Genomic DNA, 21,450 nt, shown 5'->3' with positions numbered 1-21,450 from the left:
TAACAGGACGATAGAATAGCAAGGAAGAACCTGATCATGACCCAGAATGTGAAATTAAGTTGCAAGAAAGACGAGGACCTACCAGGCTATCCAACTTTGTTCCTGAAAGGTTAGAAGAGAATGAATTAGAGGGGAAGTTTCCATGATGGCTGACAGGGACACCAAATCTGAATATATTTAGTGGTACATCCGAGTCATGGGCTACTAACCAGCACTCTAGCACTACTAATGCCTGAACAAGACAGAAAAAAGAAGAGAGTACCATGCACATATATGTTATTGCTTGTTGTTTTAATCCTTAATTTGCGATTTCCTTTTGTTTTTCCATCAAACTATCAAAATCATTACATCTATAAACTAAGTAGGCGGCAGTCCAAGTGTTGATTTGCTGGTTTTCTGTTGGCATGTGACACTATTATACACTGCTGCCTTCCATTTGTTCGACAGCGCCTCTTGTTGTTCAGTCATGTCTCCACACCTTGCTTCGGAGATGGAGATAGTTTGATCATGCATCGGTGTAACTTCTGCAGCAAGATCACCAAAGTACTGATGTAGTACAATGACATGCACCCACGTACCTAAAATCTGATAGATCAGTGTGCAAGAAGCCAATGATCAGTAATAAGTATTCGCTCCGATTCATAAAAAGTGTCGTCCACTTGACACCAAATTTGTACTTCATACAAAATGGGCGACATTTTTTATGAATCGGAGCGAGTAAGATAAGAAAATTTACTTGGATTGTATGCATGGACGTCTGAATGAATGGATGTAAAACAGTACAAGTGCGTGAACAGAACAGAGATGCAAGAATTGTTAGTTTGTGACCCGAGTTCACAGAGCTCTCAAATGGATCCAACTCAAGGTTGACAAAAGAAATCCTGCATAAAATCCACTACTCCGTACAATTCCTCCGATTCTAAATTTTTGTCGTAATTTTGATACAAATTTGAACTAAAACCACGATAAAAATTTAGGAAGTACCATTTTTCAAAAGCAAGGAAATGAACCTTCTTTTGACCTTAGGGTCCCTCACTGTCGGAATTCAGTTTTCACCCCGGAAATGATAGTCTTGAGAATGCTTCCCGTTTATCCTAGGACTTTTTCCCATCACGGGCCGCCAGAAGACAACGCCCTCGCCTTGCCGGCTACCTACCTAACTACCTGAATTACTGGGCAGTCAGGGCAGAGTTATGTAATCTGTAATCCTCAAGAACTCCATGAATTGTCGTACAAGGTGGTAGCTGTTGGCCACCGCTGAGTGCTGCTGACCAGATCACCATTGTACTACACTTGTACTACTGCAAAATTACCAACGTACTACAACGACTCGAGAGGTCATCCTCCAAATCAAGCAAAGGTATAAACAGTCTGCATTCGTCAGTACTGTGCCGGCCGGTGGCCTGTGTGTGTTTGGGCAGCAACAAAACAAAAAGTTGGGGCTTTGAAGGGAAACTCTACCAACCCTCTGTGAACAGATCGGGCATGGACATGCCAATTGGCGATGCCGTCCGTCCCGGGGAAAGAAACTTTGCCTTTGGTTGTGGGGGGGTTCAGCTCTCGCCTTTCAGCATCAGGCTGCTATATATTCTTTGACATAAAACCAACTCTGAAGCTGCTTTGGTTCGTTAACTAGGCCTGTGTCTTGAGATCGGAAATTAAGGGGTAGAGGCGTAGAGCTGAAAGATGATTAATCCATTTAATGAAGCTCAGTGACCCTGTCTGGTACTGCTGCTGCTGCTGCTACTAACACCCGTGTAGTCGCGCGTTTGGGGAACAAATTAACCAAGACTCCGGCTTTTGTTAGTGTTTGGAGGGAGAAGGAAAAAAAATTCGTTTCATCGAGTCTGTATATATGTTCCACGAAGGATAATGGTACAGACAAGCAGCTGGTCGGGCTTCCGCAGAGCCATCGCTTTGAGCCAAAAGCCGCCGCCTTTGTATTTGGGGCCTTTTCCGGCCGGATGGATGGAAGAACGATGGGGTCGTCGTGCGCGCTGAGGAAGCCTGCAATTGCGAGCGGCGAAAGCTAAGATAGATAGCTAGTGAGGTGCGACGCAGCATGCAACAGAGTTAATTTTGGGTGAAAGGTACCGTACCTGCCTGTCTGTCTGTCCCGTTTCCACTTGCCGTGTTGGCCGAACCGACACGCATCGATCTCCTTTCAGAAAAAAAGAAAGAAGACATGGATGGATCGATCGGACATGGAGGAATGGGCTTTATCGTTTTCAGATTCAATCATGCATTCCATACCCTGTTTTTTTACTTCTTTTTTCCGGGGTAGGATTTTGTGAGCAAGCTTGGTAGTCCCGAGCAGAAAGCGCGCGTACGTGATCGAGAGACCAGGGCCAGGCGGACCAGTCAGTTACTGCCGTCGATTCTAAATTCTCGTCTCAATTCAAATATGGATGTATCTAATCTTAAAAAACGTTTAGATACATGTAATATTTCGACAATAATTTAGAATCGGAGGTGTTGGGAACGGGGCAATTCTTCCATCGCCCAAAGTCTCTCGTGTCGGAGGCGCCGGGTCAATGTCTGGGCCGTCTTGTATACATATAAACGGACGGGACGCCGGGGGTGGACCTGGTTGGTTAATTCGGCTGCCGTGTCCTCGTCGACCGTCTCTAGCTTGTCTTCGCTTGCACACCACACCAGGAAGGAGGAACCAAGGTAATGAAACACACGTCTCGGGTCCACGCCGGAGCTCAAGCTTAATTACAGCCCTGCTTACATCACGTCTAAAACGTGCTCTGGCTCTAATTCGCGCGTCTGCCAGGTTGTGTATGTACGATCTCAAGATCAGATCGGAAGCACACCCATGCTGCCGTGCTGCTGATCCGCCCGGGGAAAATAAACTATCAACCTGGTCAGCGGCAACGATGTTGTATATACCAGTACTTAATTAAGTAACACTGTGGTACAAATAGCCGAAGATCCCCGCTACTAGTGGTTTGGATTGTTAGCAGTTTCTATGGGCCCCTCGTGGTCATGGCGCGGGAATCAAAATCTTAGCTGACCAAACCCAGCGTGCGTAACCTCCCGTTTAACCAATTCCGAGAGACTTTTCTTAACTACCTAATCCAACCAAAGGCTTTGCTCAAAGAGAGAAAAAGACCGAATTGAAGCGCACCTTCTGTATTCGATGTATGGACCATCTTGAGATTATTAAAAACCATGCACCACGGGCGATGAACACTTATATACGGAGTACTCCATTTTCTAAATCTACGATGAGAATACATGGTTATGGAATACGTTGCTATAAATCTTGTTTTAACGAACCAGGATATACGCGTTCGAGAGGAAAAGTATATGTAGCTCAATAATAGGATTGTTCACATTTCACTGCATGCAAAAATGCGACATTGTATACATGAGTTTTGCACTCGAGACCTCTCATGGTTCTCAAATTTAACTGTAAATCCCTTGCGTGTTTCAACCGGAAGATGTCTACCTGATTTGGTAGTCTTTCCCATTACATAAGCAGTTATGCAACAATCTTGGACTTCCGTATTGACGTGTCCACGTCGTCAACACGTGAAAACCAAGTCAAAGGGAGAACTGCGATCCTTCGAGGATCACATGGCAAATTTGGCCACTTGCATTACCACGCACGCTCCCATCTAACACACCCACCGGGGAAAAAAAACATTACTGTATAATACTGCAGAAAATACGTTATAATTTATACAAACACCCCTACATTGGTAAATCAACTCGTTTTGCTCCTTCCTTTTACCTTTCCCCCCAGTTTATAACCAACCCCCGCCTCCGCTCCTTCGCTCGGTCTCCTCTTCTCTTCTCTCCCACGAAACATTTCGCCTGCTCTGACAGCCATGGCCCACCTGCAGCTCTCGGCGGTCGCCGGTGGCGGCGGCCGTGCGGCGGCGGCGGGAGGGGGCGGCGACGACATGGAGGACGTGGCGCTGCTCGGCTCGTACGACGAGGAGATGGGGGCGCCGCCGGCGGGAGGCGGCGCCGGGGAGGAGGAGGAGGAGGAGGAGGAGGAGGAGGAGGAGGCGCAGGTGCGGGTGACGGGCATGACGTGCTCGGCGTGCACGAGCGCCGTCGAGGCCGCCGTCTCCGCCCGCCGGGGCGTGCGGCGCGTCGCCGTGTCGCTGCTCCAGAACCGCGCCCGCGTCGTCTTCGACCCCGCGCAACTCAAGGTGAGGTGGCGTGATGTGTGATCCTGGCGTATTTGCGCTCCTCGAAGCGAGTTTTGTGCGTTTATGGATAATTTCGAGCTCGTCGATGCATTGGGGTCGTAAAATTTTCTGCGGATGAATCGATGGTTGGGCTGGTTATAGAATAGTAAAATTTCAATCGCGTCTTTTCGTCAGGAGGCTTTTGATTTTCGAAAAAAAAGGCCTGGGGGGAGTTGGTGGCCTTGCCACTGGCACCACGAAGTTTGCTTTTAGTTCATGTGATTATGTAAATTGGGTACGAGCTTGCATTTTTCCTGTGGGTAATTGTGTAGTTGCGCGTCGGAACTGTAACTTTTCGACGTGGTTTCAGTTGGTTGGTGAAATGTGGCGCTGCACAGACCAAACTGTAAGATTGGTCAACCACCAATTGGTTAATGATTTGAGCCTCTCTTGCTTTCGGGGTTGGGTGAGCTGTAACTTTGTTGGAAGCTCGTGATCGCTAGTGGACCGTGGATTGTGGGATTCGGGAGCCCAAGGCTGGCACTACACTAGCTTTTGATTGGTTGGTGAGCTAGAGAGCTAGCTGTTGAATCATATTCTCGGGAAAGGAGGCGCTGAGCTGAGGGTTTGACATTATACGGCTCAAAGCAGCACGTTATGCAAATTCATGTTGTAAGATTGAATTGTGTGACAAAACTGTAGCTTGCTTGCTGCAGGATCTTTTTTACCATGCACTTTCTGGAAAATTGAACTGAGATGATAAATTCTATTTGCTGCATATGTTGCATAGAACTTTGAACTTGTTTTGAAACACCTTTAAAGAATACGACCACAGCTTCCTAATCATTCATGTGTTTTGCTTTTTTCTTCTTCTTTTCTTTCCATGACCATTTCCTTTCTTTTTTGGCTGGGATTTTGTGGTTTAGCTTCAGAGTATGAAACTTATCATTATCTTACAGTTACGTTAGGAGGTGGGCTGGGCGAAGTCTTTAATTTCTTTTGTTATTGACAGGAACTCTCAAAAAGGTTGTTTTGGCAACTAATAATAGCTATCCAGTTGTAGAACTAACAAAATTGTTATGCATTATTAGTTTTTTATTCTTGGACTAATGCTCCTGTCTTAGGATTTAGATTCTTGAAGATAAGCGAACTGGGAGCCAAAACGTTAGCTGATTAAAATGTAATTTCCTATCCAGTCCAATTAGGTACAGTAGATTGCTCATTGTCAATTTCATTTCGTACATCTCAATTGGAAAAATACATTTAGGATTTGATATGTCTGTTGGAAATTAGAAGCCATTTATGCCAGTGAACTTAGTATTCATCTCAAAAATAGAATGGATACTTTATCTGTTCAAAAACGTACAACCCTTTAAGGAGACTTAAGACTATGATAGTTACATACCTGCTAGGCTCATATTATGTGTTTTGAATGCTATTACATCACCAAAATGGCTAGAAATATAAGGAAAATGTGTATGTGTGTGCCTGGTACCACATGTACTCTGATGAGATCCTGTTAATCCACACCAACTTAATAACATGCATTTATTGTGTAGCAAATATCAATTTCAAATGATTAAATATTAACCAGAAAAGTGCAAGCACCCATACAAGCTGTCTGATCCCTCTTTTTTTCTTTCTTTCTAGAAAGGTTTAACTCCAGTTTGTGTACTAATCCTCATATGATAAGTTCCTCTCCAGTTTAGTTAACTGGTTTTTTAGTGAAATATGTTCGTTAGCAACTACATCTATTGGCATATTCGGGTCACTTTGTTGACTGCAATTGTATTTTGGATTTGTTTATGCAGGTAGAGGATATAATAGAAGCTATAGAAGATGCTGGATTTGAAGCTGAAATGCTCCCAGATTCTGCAGTTTCTCAACCTAAGACACACAAGACATTGTCAGCACAATTTAGGATAGGAGGAATGACATGTGCTAATTGTGTAAACTCGGTTGAGGGTATCTTAAAAAAACTGCCAGGTATAAAAGGAGCAGTCGTTGCCTTGGCAACGTCATTAGGCGAAGTTGAGTATGTTCCTTCTGCCATTAGCAAGGATGAAATTGTTCAAGCTATCGAGGATGCTGGTTTTGAAGCTGCATTCTTACAGAGTAGCGAGCAAGATAAGATTTTCCTTGGCCTGACTGGCTTGCACACTGAGAGCGATGTAGATATACTACATGACATCCTTAAGAAGATGGCTGGTCTGCGACAGTTTAGTGTAAATACCGCCCTCTCAGAAGTTGAGATCGTATTCGATCCAGAAGCTGTTAGTCTGAGAGCAATTGTGGATACTATTGAAATGGGAAGCAATGGGAGATTGCAAGCGCATGTGCAGAATCCTTATACTCAAGGGGCTTCAAACGATGCACAGGAGGCCTCCAAAATGCTCCATCTTCTCCGCTTTAGCTTACTCCTAAGTGTAAGTTTTGATGTTTCCTTCTCTCTCTCACCCAATATAGCGTGCAGTTTCTGCAAAGATTTAATTAGAGTACCTATTTTCTAATGATAGTACCGTTGGCATAGTTGATAGCTGCGTCTTGGTAGACAACTTACAGGACAATAGGCCATATACAATGTTTCAGCAACAGGTAGCATAGAATCAGGTATGGTCGAGAAATGACACTTTGAACAGACCCAAGGTAGCAATTTAGTTATATAGGAAAATATGACCTTACATATTATTGTCATCTTGTGTCATCTGTTTCAGTGGGTTTTGTCTGCATATTTAATGGTCCTTTTGCTTACACGTGAAACCCACCAAGACAAGATGACATAGGAGAGCAGTGTTGTTCTGTTTCAAGCAAGTAACAAATCCGGACATGGACATCTGACATGATATTCACATCAAATTTCACAGTTGACTAAATAGCAGGGCTATTGTAGAGAGGAGATAAAATGTTGAGTTGTCTACTTTATAAAAGAACTTTCCATGAATAAATGTAGGGATTTGGTCCTTTTCCCCCCGAGAAACCGATATGTGGTCTTTTTGCCTAGTAAAACACTTTGAACTCTTGCTATGCTGCTGCCTGCTTACTGAGTCAATCCAATTGTCTCCTCACAACAGATTCCTGTATTCTTTATACGTATGGTCTGCCCAAGTATACCTTTCATCAGTACACTACTGCTCATGCACTGTGGACCATTTCTTATGGGGGATCTGGTGAACTGGATATTGGTAAGCGTTGTACAGTTTGTCGTCGGCAAGCGATTCTATATTGCGGCTTACAGGGCCTTGAGACATGGTTCTACAAATATGGATGTGTTAGTTGTTCTTGGCACCACCGCGTCGTATGTATACTCCGTTTGCGCACTCCTATATGGAGCATTTACTGGATTTCGACCTCCCATATATTTTGAGACAAGTGCAATGATAATTACGTTTGTGTTATTCGGGAAGTATCTTGAGGTTCTTGCAAAGGGGAAGACATCAGATGCTATTAAGAAGCTTGTCGAACTTGTCCCTGCTACTGCTCTTTTGCTTCTGAAAGACAAAGGTAAGTTGTACAGTTTATCCTGTAACATATTTTTGAAATGCATTTTTGTTATAATTATATGCAAACTGACATTACTATTTGAAATCCAGAAGGAAAATATGTTGGCGAGAGAGAGATTGATGCGCTGTTGGTCCAACCTGGTGATGTCTTGAAAGTGTTACCTGGTTCAAAGGTTCCTTCTGATGGGATTGTTGTTTGGGGGACAAGCCATATCAATGAAAGTATGATAACTGGTGAATCTGCACCCGTCCCCAAAGAAGCATCAAGTGTAGTAATTGGAGGAACAATCAACTTACACGGAATCCTTCATATACAAGCAACTAAAGTAGGATCAGGGACAGTTTTGAGTCAGATAATTTCTCTGGTTGAAACTGCTCAAATGTCCAAAGCCCCCATTCAGAAATTTGCTGATTATGTGAGTACACTTCTTTTTGTGTGTGATATTCATCGTTTGCTGTCTCACTATATATGAAATATCTCTGTGAACCATGTACTTTGCCTAATACAATTTTATATCCCAAAACATTGTTTGTGATATAGTTGTTGTTTCCCGCATTTGATAGGATGTATATGCACATTGTTTATATGCCCATTTCTTGTATTTAAATGCCCTCTACCGGACAATAGTTTAACCTTTTCACATCATCTGAATTACGTGTTCATTTTACAAGTTGCTTTTTACATCTCTTATTATTTGAATTAACATACATATTAGCAGAAGACCAGCTCACATCTGAAATGTCGTTGTGTCTGCCAAAAGCCCAAAAGCATTGCATCTGAATTACGTGTTCATTTTACAAGTTGCTTTTTACATCTCTTATTATTTGAATTAACATATTACATATTAGCAGAAGACCAGCTCACATCTGAAATGTCGTTGTGTCTGCCAAAAGCCCAAAAGCATTGCAACATATTCTTGATGACTATTTCGATGAATGCTGACATTACCACTGCTGCTATTTCAGGTGGCTAGCATTTTTGTTCCTATCGTCATAACCTTGTCCGTTCTAACATTCTCTGTGTGGTGAGTTCAATAAATACTGTACAAAAATTTTAGTAGTGTTAGTTCAAGTTTCTCACTTGTGGATTTCCTGCTTAGGTTCTTCTGTGGATGGTTGGGAGCATATCCACATTCATGGTTTGATGGAACCAGCAATTGCTTTGTTTTCTCCCTCATGTTTGCCATATCTGTTGTGGTGATTGCTTGCCCTTGTGCTCTTGGTCTGGCAACACCAACTGCTGTAATGGTGGCAACTGGAATCGGGGCTAATCATGGAGTACTTGTAAAAGGTGGAGATGCGTTGGAGAGGGCTCAAAATGTAAATTACGTGATTTTTGATAAAACAGGAACACTAACTCAAGGAAAGGCTGTTGTAACAACTGCAAAGATTTTCTCGGGAATGGACCTTGGAGATTTCCTCACACTAGTAGCATCTGCAGAGGTGAGGTGATCTTGATCATAAATTAGTCTTGTGGTTCATATCACGGTGTTTAAATAATAGCATTTGTTTTTCTCTGTTTAGTTGCCATATCACTATACGATTCATATCAGTATGTGGTAAAAACATGTTGTGGTTTGCTTCTTGTTCAGGATCTTAGTTACTCTCTGACTGCATATCCATGTATGGCAAGTGAAATAATTCTCTAAGTTGGATTTCATGAATTTTTGTTTGTTTGTACACAGGCAAGCAGTGAGCATCCTCTTGCAAAAGCTGTTTTGGACTATGCATTTCATTTCCATTTCTTTGGCAAGCTCCCTTCATCTAAGGATGGCATTGAGCAAAGAAAAGAAGAGATATTATCCCGATGGTTGCTTGAAGTTGAAGATTTCGCCGCAGTGCCTGGCAAAGGAGTTCAATGTTTGATCAACGAGAAGAAAGTTTTGGTGAGTCATGAGCTACCATTATCCTTACCTGACCCTTTTTTCACATAGCTGAGAATAGTGTTTAACTCATGCATTGCTAAATGTTTCTGAGAAAACTGCTAATTGTCTGGAATAAATGATCTGGCAGATTGGAAACCGCACCTTGATGAGTGAAAACGGGGTAAGCGTTCCTCCGGAAGCGGAAAGTTTCTTGGTAGACCTGGAAATGAATGCAAAAACAGGCATTCTGGTGGCATATGACCGTACTTTTGTGGGGCTCATGGGGATAACTGATCCCCTGAAAAGAGAGGCCGCTGTAGTTGTGGAAGGACTAAAAAAGATGGGTGTTCATCCGGTGATGCTCACCGGTGACAACTGGAGAACTGCACAAGCTGTTGCGAAAGAGGTTCGTCTCCATTTGCTCCTAAATTCTAATCATTTACAAACTCCATTCTTTACTTTACGGAGGTACGGATTTGTAGGGGTATCCTAACCTTTCTGAGTTATTGTCATTTGCCAGGTAGGCATCGAGGATGTGAGAGCTGAGGTCATGCCTGCTGGAAAAGCCGACGTTGTTCGCTCACTCCAAAAGGATGGGAGTATAGTTGCCATGGTTGGGGACGGCATCAACGACTCCCCGGCTCTAGCAGCAGCCGATGTTGGGATGGCCATCGGAGGCGGCACGGACATCGCCATCGAGGCCGCAGACTATGTGCTTGTGAGGAACAATCTGGAAGATGTCATCACGGCGATCGATCTGTCCCGGAAGACGTTCAACCGGATCCGCTGGAACTATTTCTTCGCGATGGCGTACAACGTCGTCGCCATACCAGTTGCCGCCGGAGCACTGTTCCCGTTCACTGGGCTCCAGATGCCGCCGTGGCTGGCCGGTGCCTGCATGGCATTCTCGTCTGTAAGTGTTGTGTGTTCCTCGCTGTTGTTGAGAAGATACAGAAAACCAAGGCTCACTACCTTGTTGCAGATAACTGTAGAGTGATTGTTAATACTGTAAGCCCTTTTCCCCATTTTTAGAGAAATGAAATGAAATGTCGTCTTCTATAAACTGTGGACAGCAAATGCATGTTCTGCATTCGTCGTAATTAGTGTTTAAGATGGAGATCTCGCATCCAATGCTTCCCCTTCTTTCCGTGTTTAACGGAATTATTTGATCTACTTGCTGCCAAAACAAACGCACCTTGTCGCAACCACCGTCGGCGACTATGGCATCTCCCTCGACGTCGTCGACCTAAGGACCGCGGAGATCCAGCGTGCCCCGCCGGGCCCCTACCCGGGAACGATCGAAGCCTCCTGCGACGGCCTCTTCATTGTCGGCAGGCACATCGGCAACCCCACGACGCGCCAGTGGGCGCCTCTGCCCCGGCATGTCAACAATCTTGTCGGCCTCTTCCGGCACCAGCCTTCTGGGGAGTACCGCGTGCTCTACTGGAGGACAGTCTTCGACGCACCTTTGCCTCTTGATCTTTCCGACATGGTGACGCTCTGTCCAATCGAGTACTTCATCCTCGCCGTTGGCTCCGATAAGCCGAGGCCGGTCAAGTGCTCGCTAACACCTGCGTAACATGAGCTGGTAGGCGGCATGGGGCCGTCCATCTTTGGCGCGCCGGTCCTTCTCCATAGCTGCCTGCACGTGCACTGGAGGGGGAGGAGGAGGGGGCTGGGTCCATGGTACCACAAGATCCTGGTGTTCGACAATGGACACGGTGGCGGAGTCGTTCCGGCAAATGCGCCCACCGGCTGTGAACCCGCGCCATGAGATGCAGTTGCTTGACATGGGTGGCACACTCGCTGCGACCTCCGCCACCTACCGCATGACGGAGCTGAGAATCTTTATGCTGCAGGACCACCAGCAGCAGCAGGACGTCTGGGTGTTCCAGTATCGGATCAAGCTGCCGTCGATGGATATTAGGCGTTTCCAGGAGAACGGGGATTGGTGGGCGAAGGTCGTGTCCAAGGACGGAGATGTTCTTGTCAGCTGCTTTGGCCGCCTGTTGCATTGTGACAGAAATGGGAAATTGGTGGCTGACTCCAAGTATGATGATGATTTGCCGGTCGTCATTCCTCACAGGCTCAAAGAAAGCCTTATCCAGCATCCGTTTCTCCAAAAGACCAAGGAAAACTGATTCGTATCATCAGGTTCTGGATATCCCCACAAATGAGGAACTCGTGTCTGACTGTCAAACTCTGATCTCCAAGACCAATGCTCTGCTGCCTGACCGATCAGACATCGCTTCGATAGTCCAAGACACCAAGCTGAAGGCTTGTTCTTTTGGGTCTATTTCCATTTCTCATGTTTATCGAGTCTGTAATATTCCGCGGTTCATGAAGCTAACGTTGTGTGGATAGGCGAGGTGCCAGATTGTATTCGCCATCTTGTTTGTAACGAACTTGTTGTTTCTGCTCAATGAAGTGCTGGCTTGCTCTAAAAAAACAAGCTGTGTCTGATCCCTCTATTTTTTTTTCCTAGAAAGGTTTAACTCCAGTTTGTGTACTAATCCTCATATGCCAAGTTCCTCTCCAGTTTAGTTAACTGGTACCGTGAAATATGTTCACTAGCAACATCTGTTGGCATATTTGGGTCACTTTGTTGACTGCAATTTAATTTTGGATTTGTTTATGCGGGTAGAGGATACAATAGGAGCTATAGAAGATGCTGGATTTGAAACTGAAATCCTCCCAGATTTTGCAGTCTCTCAACCTAAGTCACACAAGATATTGTCGGCACAATTTAGGATAGGAGGAATGACATGTGCTAATTGTGTAAACTCGGTTGAGGCTATCTTAAGAAACTACCTGGTATAAAAGGAGCAGTCGTTACCTTGGCAAGGCAACATGCCAACATCATTAGGCGAAGTTGAGTATGTTCCTTCTGCCATTAGCAAGGATGAAAATTTAAAGGCTATTGAGATGCTGGTTTGAAGCTGCATTCTTACAGAGTAGCGAGCATGATAAGATTTTGCTGGGCCTGAGGCTTGCACACAGAGAGCGATGTACGAATAGTCTGCGACAGTTTGGTGTAAATGCTGTCCTCTCAGAAGTTGAGATTGTATTGGATCCAGAAGCTGTTAATCTGAGATCAACTCTGGATAGTATTTTGTTCGAAAAAGAAAACTGTGGATAGTATTGAAATGGGGAGCAACGGGAGATTGAAAGCGCATGTGCAGAATCCGTATACTCAAGGGGCTTCTAACGATGCACACGACAACTCCAAAATGCTCCATCTTCTCCGCTCTAGCTTAGTCCTAAGTGTATGTTCTGATGTTTGCTTCTCTCTTTCTCACCCAAGATAGCATACAATTTCCACAAAGGTTTTATTAGAATACATTTCCCAATTTCTTCGAGTGTAGTTATTTAAATTGCTAATGTACTTTCTCATGCAGAGTGTTCTGATGATTATCATGCAGCTCAAATTTAGATATCCTATTTGCAGTTGGGGGAAGTAGAACCGTTAATCTAAGGACATAGTCCTAGCAAACTATGGCTTGTCTGCTAATGATATAATGTGCGAGATTAGTTTCCTCTACTGCTAGACATGTGTCTGTTCATGGTGAAACACTTGAATGAAACACTGTCATTTCATTTGGTGCTAATTAGTTGTGGCCTGCTTTAAATAGTAAATTTCGGTAGCAGAACATCAGCAAGCTGTGCTTGGATCTTAATGTTCATTTATTTGTTACAAAAAGTATGACCGAGAAGACTGGAAGTCAATTTTAGGAGAGATTCTGTAGTTCTATACTTGCCATATGTATCTTGCAATGTTACATCTTACATGGTTACTGTCCCCCATGTTCAATTTTTTTTTTCTGAAGAAGCCAGATTGAAGCCTTATTTACTGTGACAGACTGGGATGTGTAGCTTCATATCAATAATCTATATACAACTATTGGTGCTCAACATACACAAAGAACAAAAGGCATGTTTCCTTTGTACTCTTCACATTCAGTACCCAAGACGGTAAATGAATCAGAAATGCTTTTAGTTTCTGCAGTTATTTCTCATTACACTATTAAAGATGCTCTTCACCCGCAGTTTGTGTTTTGTTTAGTCCCAAGGATCACAATATCAAGCAAATCACAAACACACACCAAATATTTTTGTGCATTTATTTCTGTATATTTATTTACTTGATACAAAACAGTGCCCCTCCATTTCTTCTCCAAGCTGTAACCCAGAAGAGTAGGACTTTGTCGCCTTTTCCTTTTTCTTTTCCCTTCTTGGCTTCTCTAGGCCACCTTATTTTAACTCCTTAATTAATGAGATGAGACAAAGCTTTTGCCTCCGTTTCAAAAATCAAAAGTGCAGATAACAAGTGCAAACATATATAACTTAGTCACAAAAGGTTGAATTAACTGAATCACTGTCATTGATGACGTAATGTCAAGTTACAGGATCTCCGTGGTATAATTAAAGTTACTGACAAAATAAAAGTAGGCATGCATCAAAGGCACAAACAAAAGTATCACGAAATGAAATACCTAAGTTGCTGCTCCATGGTTTAATTTTGTCACAGCTCAAGATCCAAGAATTGGAAAGGCATCAGTGTCACCTCAAGAAACAGATATTGGCATTTACCCTGGGAGAAGCATATCTACTCATGATCAGACAATGACTCTGACTCTCTGAACAAGGGGATATATGGAATGTATGGATTACGTGACCCGTAGAAAGGTTCTTTGAGTTTGTGGATAATGTGAACTTCCCCATGATCTATGTCATATGACACTAGCATAATCTCACCATTCAAAACATAGAAAATCAAGCTGCATTCTGGATGGATTGCAACCACAGTATAGTCCCATGTATTCATAACATCCTTTGATCCAGAAAGCTGGGAACTGCTAATGTTGTACTTGAAGAGCCATTCATCACCGCAAGAGTTATTAAGAATCCAGACTGATAGTGACGCATCTGTTCCCTTAACATTTAGATAATGCAAGTGACCCTGAGACTTGCCAATAAAAGCACAACTCCTGGCAAAAGAGCATTTGTAACCCATGGTTTCCAACAGGGGAATAGTCTTCCATGACTTGCCCTCTGTGTCCAATGCAACTATCGTCGATGCACAGGAGATGAAATGCATCATGCCATTGAGAAAGACACTTGGTTCATACACCATAATACCATAGGCCCAGCCACTTTCCTTGTAACTCCAAGCTTGTGCTTCGGACGAGTACACATCTACTCCAGTGATAAACCTGTTCTGATCTCGGAGAACGGAAAACACGTGGAAATGAGGGGAGACGGCGGGATCAAAACCCACACGAATGACGAACATTTGGCTGTCCTGGTCAGACTGTGGCAAGATCAGCCATTTCTCGGTAGCAGGATTGCACACCACATAGTGGAACTCATTCGAGGGAGAATCCTTCCAACAGATGCACAGGAGGAGGCCATTGCAGCAGTCTTTCGGAATAATGCTCCTATAGTAGCCGGGCAAGAAGGACAATGAGGGGTCATGAACATGTCTCTCTTCCTCCCCCAACCCAGAGATTATACTGTTGAAATAAGGAGCTGATATAGCTTTGCCGTCGCCGTCGGGCCCGACGGCGTAGCGGAAGAAGCCCGATAGGGTTTGGGGGAGCTTCCTGCGGTTTGCGCGGTCGGTGATGAGGCGGCGCCAGTGCGGGGAGACGCACTTGAAACGGCAGATCGATTTGGCCGGCAGACGCGAGAGGATCTCCACGATGAGGTCGTCGGTGAGGTCCGCGGCCGGGCTGCTCGTCTTCTTGATGCGATCCATCCGTCGAGGCAGAGTAATCTTTGGAAGGAATGAGAAATTTTTACAGATCTATGGAAGGAAGAAGGGAGGAGCAGGAACATACTGGAATCAGGCGTACCACTTACGGGCTCCCGGTGCGGCGGCTGCAATCGCCGGCGCCGGAAGTGCGGCGTGTAGCAGAGAATAGGGGACGGAAACCGGCGGACCGTGGGTTCACAAGAAAACAACCGGTCTACTACAGTATAGTATACGTTCTAAAAAAAAACTACATCATCATAAATTCTTGACTCAAATTTGCACAAATATGGAGGTATCTATTCTTAAAAACGTCTAGATACATGTAATTTTGACAACAATTTAGGATCGGAGGGAGTAGTACTGACGATCCAAAGAAATTTGATATAAAAATAATAATTTAACTATCAATTAAGCTGTCAGTTAATTCGGGAAGGAGGGAGTACATAAATTAGATAATACCGCTATTTTCTCGTGATATTTTCTCAATAAATACTAGACGTGGTCTCTAGTTCTAGAGAGTTTTACCCATACTTATTATCCTCGTGATATTTAAATATTAGTTGTGTTTCAGTGGTACTATTTGTGTGCATATTCTCACTTTAATTATCAAAACGATAACATGTACTCACTCTGATCCTAAATTCTTGACAAAAATTTGTCACAAATATGAATGTATCTATTCTTAAAGGTATCTGGATACATGTAATATTTCGACAACAATTTAGGATCGGAGGGAGTATTTAATTGTTCGTTGCAAATCTACATGTATATTACCAACTCTTTTTCACAAAGTTGATGTATTAGATTTCGTTAAGACAAAATGGCCAAAAATTACTTTATTAATATGTGTTTTTAAGACATAAAATTTATATTGATATATTCGTTTGAAAAAGTCTTCCTCGTAAATGTGGTTTTCTATCATATAGTTACATATTAATAAAATTATTATTGATCAATATCTTGTCTTGACGAAGCCAAATAAGACAACCTTGCCGAAAAGGAGAAAGTACTCCCTCCGATCCTAAATTGTTGTCAAAATATTACATGTATATAGACGTTTTTTAAGAATAGATACATCCATATTTGAGCAAATTTGAGTCAAGCATTTAGAATCAGAGGGAGTACTGTATAAGAAGAGAAATTAAATGATTTTGTCATTTTATATAGTATGATGTACAATTCAAATTTTGCACAGATTTTTATACGTAATCTTACACATTATGGTACAAATATCTCAAACAATGGTCAATTTTTAAATGCACTCCCTTCTATTATGTACTCCCTCCGTGATTCTTATACAAATCCAAGTCAATTAATTTGAGACGAAGGAGTATATGTTTTAATTTCTCTTAAATCAAACTTATAGAAATTTTTTATCAACATCTATAATACCAAATAAATACATTATAAAAGGATAATTCGTGGTTGCCCTATTAGTATTGGTTTGTTACTGCAGATATATGTTACTTTTTTTCGGTAAGATTGATCAAATTTTAATTGGGACGATGAGGAGGATCTCCGGGGCACACCTCACCAGAGCGACATAATATTCCTCATTTTGCTTAACACGGCGCACTGTGGTCTGAGGAATACTAATTCAGAAAGCACCATGCGTGACAAGATTGCCAAGTTGGACCAAGTTATTGTTGAGTCAGTTGCTCACGTTCTGAGATTTCGTCCTGATACTGAAAAGTATATGCAACCATATGCATACTCTTCTTTCACTGAATATGACAGCTTAGCGTTTTTGAAAAATCTGTGTTCCTGTCGCTTTAAATTCCAAGCCCGAAAGTCATGGTTTCTGTGATAACTGGTACCAAATCTCTGAATGTTATGAACCACTTGTTAGGTTCTTCGAGAAAGAAAGGTGGATGGCCCATTTTAGCAAACTAGATGATGCCCCGCACGTTGTTGCGAAATTTTTTAGTTAACATAAAGTATTCAAAATTGAAAACATATAATAAAATTGTACATGTTCATTTAGTGGGGATAGCTCGATGAAAGTAACATGCATGCATGTGCAAAAGTATGAGTTTTTCACTAAATAGGTGTGAACAAATTAATTATGTGATGATGTGGCATGCTTGCATGTTTAGAAAAATCAAATAGTGGGTTACTTCTATTTAGATATAGAAGATTATCGCAGTATACAACAGGGGGCATTCCTACACTAAGACGAACACAGATCCATGTCAAAGACACCAATGGACACGCTTCAGCTCCCCTGCATCCAAATAGCCATAGCCTTGCTCTTGTTCACTCAAGCCAAGAGCACCATAGATATATCTGCTCATACAAACCATACCAACGACAGCTGTACTGCCGGCGAGAGGTCTGCCCTTCTGGCCTTCCTGGCAGGCCTATATCAACAACCCCTGCAAACCTCCTTTCATCATGGAAGGGTGACAACTGCTGCCGATGGAAGGGCGTCTACTGCGGCAACAAAACTGGACGTGTCGTCAAGCTTGATCTCCGTGGCAATGATTGGGAAGTTGCCCATTCCATACCGGCGATGAGTTTACAGGTGATAGGAGGCAACATAAGCCCCTCGTTGCTTGGTTTACCACATCTACGGTACCTTGACCTCAGCAGCAACAGGTTCGACAAGGTACATATACCGGAGTTCATTGGTTCTCTCCAGAAGTTGAGGTATCTCGACCTATCGCTGTCACACTTTATTGGAAGGATACCACCGCAGCTGGGTAATCTCTCCAACTTACGATACTTAAGTCTCAAGACCGTTGCATACCCGAGTTCATTGGTTCGACAAGGCACATACTCATGGGATATCACCTGGTTGTCAAGGTTAACTTCCCTGGAGCACCTTGACATGTCATATGTGAACCTTAGTACAATTGTTCACTGGCTTCCGCTGGTGAGCACGCTTCCATCTCTGAAAGTTCTTCATCTTTCCAGTTGCGCGCTTCAAAGTAGCCCTGATTCACTTGAGCATTCAAATCTGACATCTCTTGAAACTCTTGACATTTCGGATAACAACTTTCATACACGTAGCACACCCAACTGGTTTTGGGATTTAACTAGCCTCAAGTATCTAGATATCTCAACTAATGGTTTCCATGGCCCGTTCCCGGACGAGATAGGCAATATGACTTCCATCGTGAAACTTGATTTATCTGATAATAACCTTGTGGGCATGATACCATCCAACATGGCAAACATATGTAATTTGGAGAGATTTGATTCTGGTTACAACAATATTAACGGGAGTATAACAGAACTCTTCGAGCGATTACCTAGTTGTTCATGGCATAAATTACGAGAGTTATTTCTATTTAGCAGCAATCTGACGGGAAGCCTGCCAACCACACTAGAACCATTGAGCAACCTGCGCTTGTTGTATCTCGTTGATAACAAACTCACTGGTCATGTACCACTGTGGATAGGAGAGCTCACAAAGCTAGAATACTTGTTCCTTAACTCCAACAATCTGGTTGGAGTCGTGCATGAAGGCCATTTATCACAGCTAGAAAGTTTACGAGCGCTGGGATTGTCAGACAACTCCATTGCCATGACAGTGAGTCCAGCATGGGTTCCTCCTTTCAACCTAGAAGAGATTGAACTTCGATCCTGCCAGCTAGGGCCTAAATTTCCAATATGGCTTAAACGGCAAACACAAGTATTCAGTCTGGATATATCAAACACAAGCATAGCAGAGATGGTACCGGATTGGTTCTGGATAACAGCTTCCTCCGTGTCGTTTCTCAACGTACAAAATAATCAGATTACAGGAGTCCTCCCATCAACAATGGAATTTATGAATGGAATAGCAATGGATTTCAGTTCGAACCATCTCAGTGGCCCAATACCTAAGCTTCCCGTCAATTTAACCACCCTAGATGTCAGTCGGAACAACTTAGTTGGGCCACTTCCATTAGACTTTGGAGCTCCAGGGCTTGAAATACTTGTTCTATTTGACAACATGATATCTGGCGCCATTCCACCTTCTTTGTGCAAATTGCAATCATTGCTGTTATGAACGCGACAAGCAAGAACGAAAAACGAAAAAAAAATCACAGCACAAAGACACACGGATTTAACGTGAAAAATCCTCTCAAACAACAAGAGGGAAAAACCACGGGCGTCAGCCAGCGAAACTTCACTATATGAGAGTGTTTACAACGCCAGGGAGATTTCACGAACTCAACTCGTGCGAACTCTACCCAAAACGGCGGCATATAAGGGGTATATATAGCAGGAATATTAGGGTAAGTCAGATCCGTAACGGTCACATCGTAAGTTCCGGTTGGAGGCCGAAAGTTTCGCATATTCTTGAATATCCGGAAGTTCCGCAGCAAGTTCCGCAATTTCTCGAAAAGTAACAGAGAGCACTCGGAGGTTTGGCCGGAAGTTGGGCCGGAACTTCCGGCCCCTGGAATTTGGATCAGAATCCAACAAACTCCACCTTGAGACAAATTTCTCCTTATAGCAAATTCCTCCTTGTAGCATGAACATCAACAACTCCTGAAACAAACAAAGAACACTTTCGGCGCCAACAGCCACTAGGGGCTAAACAGTTATACCAACTAAGCTCGAGCATAGCTCAACCTTAGCAATAGGAACAAGCTTTGTCATCATATCAGCATGATTATCATGAGTGCTGATCTTGCATACCTTCAATTTACCTTGTGCAACAACGTCGCGAACAAAATGATACTTGACATCAATGTGCTTGGTTCTCTCATGGAGCATCTGATCCTTAGTAAGGTAAATAGCACTTTGACTGTCACAAAACAGGTTAATGTAAGAAACATCTTGACAAAAGTCAGCATATAAACCCTTCAACCAAATAGATTCTTTGCAAACTCCAGCAATAGCCATATATTCTGCTTTGGTTGTAGATTGAGCAACAACTGGTTGCAGTGTTGCCTTCCAACTCACAGCACATCCATCTACCGTGAACACATAACCTGTGCGGGATCTCTTCTTATCCAAATTGGCAGCAAAATCTGAATCCACATAGCCAGCGAGTCCCTCGTCAGTCTTGCCAAACTTTAAGCAAGCATTGGATGTGCCACGAGGTACCTGAAAATCCACTGAACATTTTTTCAATGTTCTTTACCGGGATTAATCATGTAACGACTGACCAAACTCATAGCATATGATAAATCAGGACGTGAACAAACCATGGCATACATCAAGGAACCAACATCACTAGAACAGAGAACTCGTGACATATACTCAATATCTTCATCAGAAGTAGGACATTGCAACGCTGACAACTTGAAATGAGAAGCAATAGGAGTACTAACACCGTTTGATCATGCATATTAAAACGGTGAAGTACTTTCTCAATGTAACTTTGCTGACTAAGAAATAGCAACCTAGATTTTCTGTCCCTTTTAATTTCCATACCTAGATTTTCTTAGCAGCACCAAGATCCTTAATCTCAAATTCACTACTTAGTTGTGCCTTCAAAGTAGTGATTACTTTCATGCTCTTGGCAGCAATTAACATATCATCAACATATAACAGCAAGTATATAGGTGATCCATCAACAAATTTAACGTATGCACAACTGTCATACTGAGATCTACTAAAACCACCACTGCAACACAAATGTCTTGTAGAGACATTTTCATTGAGGCAATATACTCTTTGTCTCTACCTAGAGACAATTTTGAGACATAGTTTCATGTAGAGGCAGTATATGAGGCGCTATGGATAATGTCTTAAATATAGAGACACTAGTTGAGACATTATGGTGTAGAGACATTTTTTGAGGCATTTAATAGATTGTCACAAGACTCATGTAGAGACATGGTTTTGAGATACTTGATGAAATAACCTTACGGTATGGTTAGAGACATTATTTGACACAAATTTTATGTTGTGTAGAGACATTCTTAGCAAGTTTGAGACATGTAGCAGACTACTCATAATAGATTCATTAGAAGTATAAGCAAGAATTGGTATCAGATTGAGATGGTTAGGTGAGTGTGTAGTTTTGCTTAAGGTTTTGAGTTCGAGGATTGGTTTCAACATGATTTTTTTAATGTATATTTTCTAGCACATGAGTATAGAGACACAATTTAATGTCTTTACCAAATGTCGTATTGAATGTAGAGACAATATAGTGTCTCTATGAAATGTCTAAAAAGTATAGAGACACAATGCAATGTCTTTACGAAATGTAGAGACGGTATAGTGTCTCTATGCAATGT

The 21,450-nt window shown here is 42.7% G+C and overlaps 4 protein-coding genes across 5 annotated transcripts; 3 read left to right on the top strand and 1 right to left on the bottom strand.

Annotated features, from left to right (window-relative positions):
• Positions 1-3,796: 3,796 nt before the first annotated feature.
• On the top strand, positions 3,797-10,576 carry LOC100843747 (cation-transporting ATPase HMA5). Its single transcript, XM_003563294.4, has 9 exons — positions 3,797-4,169; positions 5,960-6,574; positions 7,220-7,649; positions 7,739-8,064; positions 8,615-8,673; positions 8,749-9,091; positions 9,334-9,534; positions 9,662-9,919; positions 10,034-10,576. The coding sequence occupies exons 1-9, from the start codon at positions 3,840-3,842 to the stop codon at positions 10,508-10,510; spliced, it is 3,039 nt and encodes a 1,012-aa protein (XP_003563342.1). The 5' UTR covers positions 3,797-3,839; the 3' UTR covers positions 10,511-10,576.
• Positions 10,577-10,678: 102 nt separating this feature from the next.
• LOC100837740 lies at positions 10,679-11,115 on the top strand (the record flags this gene model as incomplete). Its single annotated transcript, XM_024457491.1, has 1 exon — positions 10,679-11,115. A coding segment is annotated over one exon (414 nt), but the record flags the coding sequence as incomplete, so codon positions are not given.
• An 82-nt stretch (positions 11,116-11,197) lies between these two features.
• Positions 11,198-11,976, top strand: LOC112269791. Its single transcript, XM_024456955.1, has one exon. It carries the CDS (start codon positions 11,226-11,228, stop codon positions 11,652-11,654), a length of 429 nt encoding a protein of 142 aa, XP_024312723.1. The 5' UTR covers positions 11,198-11,225; the 3' UTR covers positions 11,655-11,976.
• Positions 11,977-13,853: 1,877 nt separating this feature from the next.
• LOC100828972 (F-box protein At5g07610) lies at positions 13,854-15,519 on the bottom strand. Of its 2 annotated transcripts, none has more exons than XM_010242149.3 (2): positions 15,369-15,519; positions 13,854-15,289 (listed from the first exon to the last, which is right to left on the bottom strand). In XM_010242149.3, the coding sequence occupies exon 2, from the start codon at positions 15,269-15,271 to the stop codon at positions 14,120-14,122; it is 1,152 nt and encodes a 383-aa protein (XP_010240451.1). In that variant the 5' UTR covers positions 15,272-15,289; positions 15,369-15,519; the 3' UTR covers positions 13,854-14,119. The 2 variants fall into 2 exon arrangements, with proteins under 2 accessions (XP_010240451.1, XP_003563379.1); XM_003563331.4 differs by having other exon boundaries at positions 15,376-15,519.
• Between the last annotated feature and the right edge of the window lie 5,931 nt (positions 15,520-21,450).

Source organism: Brachypodium distachyon, chromosome 1 (assembly GCF_000005505.3).
Source record: "Brachypodium distachyon strain Bd21 chromosome 1, Brachypodium_distachyon_v3.0, whole genome shotgun sequence".
NCBI lineage: Eukaryota > Viridiplantae > Streptophyta > Magnoliopsida > Poales > Poaceae > Brachypodium > Brachypodium distachyon.
This window is presented reverse-complemented; position numbering and strand designations above follow the sequence as displayed.

What these genes read in the sequence shown, in the direction of transcription:
- LOC100843747 (XM_003563294.4), top strand. Translation starts at nt 3,840, where the DNA reads ATGGCCCACCTGCAGCTCTCGGCGGTCGCCGGTGGCGGCGGCCGTGCG. An exon ending in TCGACCCCGCGCAACTCAAG is followed by an intron (nt 4,170 to 5,959) that starts GTGAGGTGGCGT and finishes TTGTTTATGCAG; the next exon opens with GTAGAGGATATAATAGAAGC. An exon ending in GTTCTAACATTCTCTGTGTG is followed by an intron (nt 8,674 to 8,748) that starts GTGAGTTCAATA and finishes TTTCCTGCTTAG; the next exon opens with GTTCTTCTGTGGATGGTTGG.
- LOC112269791 (XM_024456955.1), top strand. Translation starts at nt 11,226, where the DNA reads ATGGACACGGTGGCGGAGTCGTTCCGGCAAATGCGCCCACCGGCTGTG.
- LOC100828972 (XM_010242149.3), bottom strand. Translation starts at nt 15,271, where the DNA reads ATGGATCGCATCAAGAAGACGAGCAGCCCGGCCGCGGACCTCACCGAC.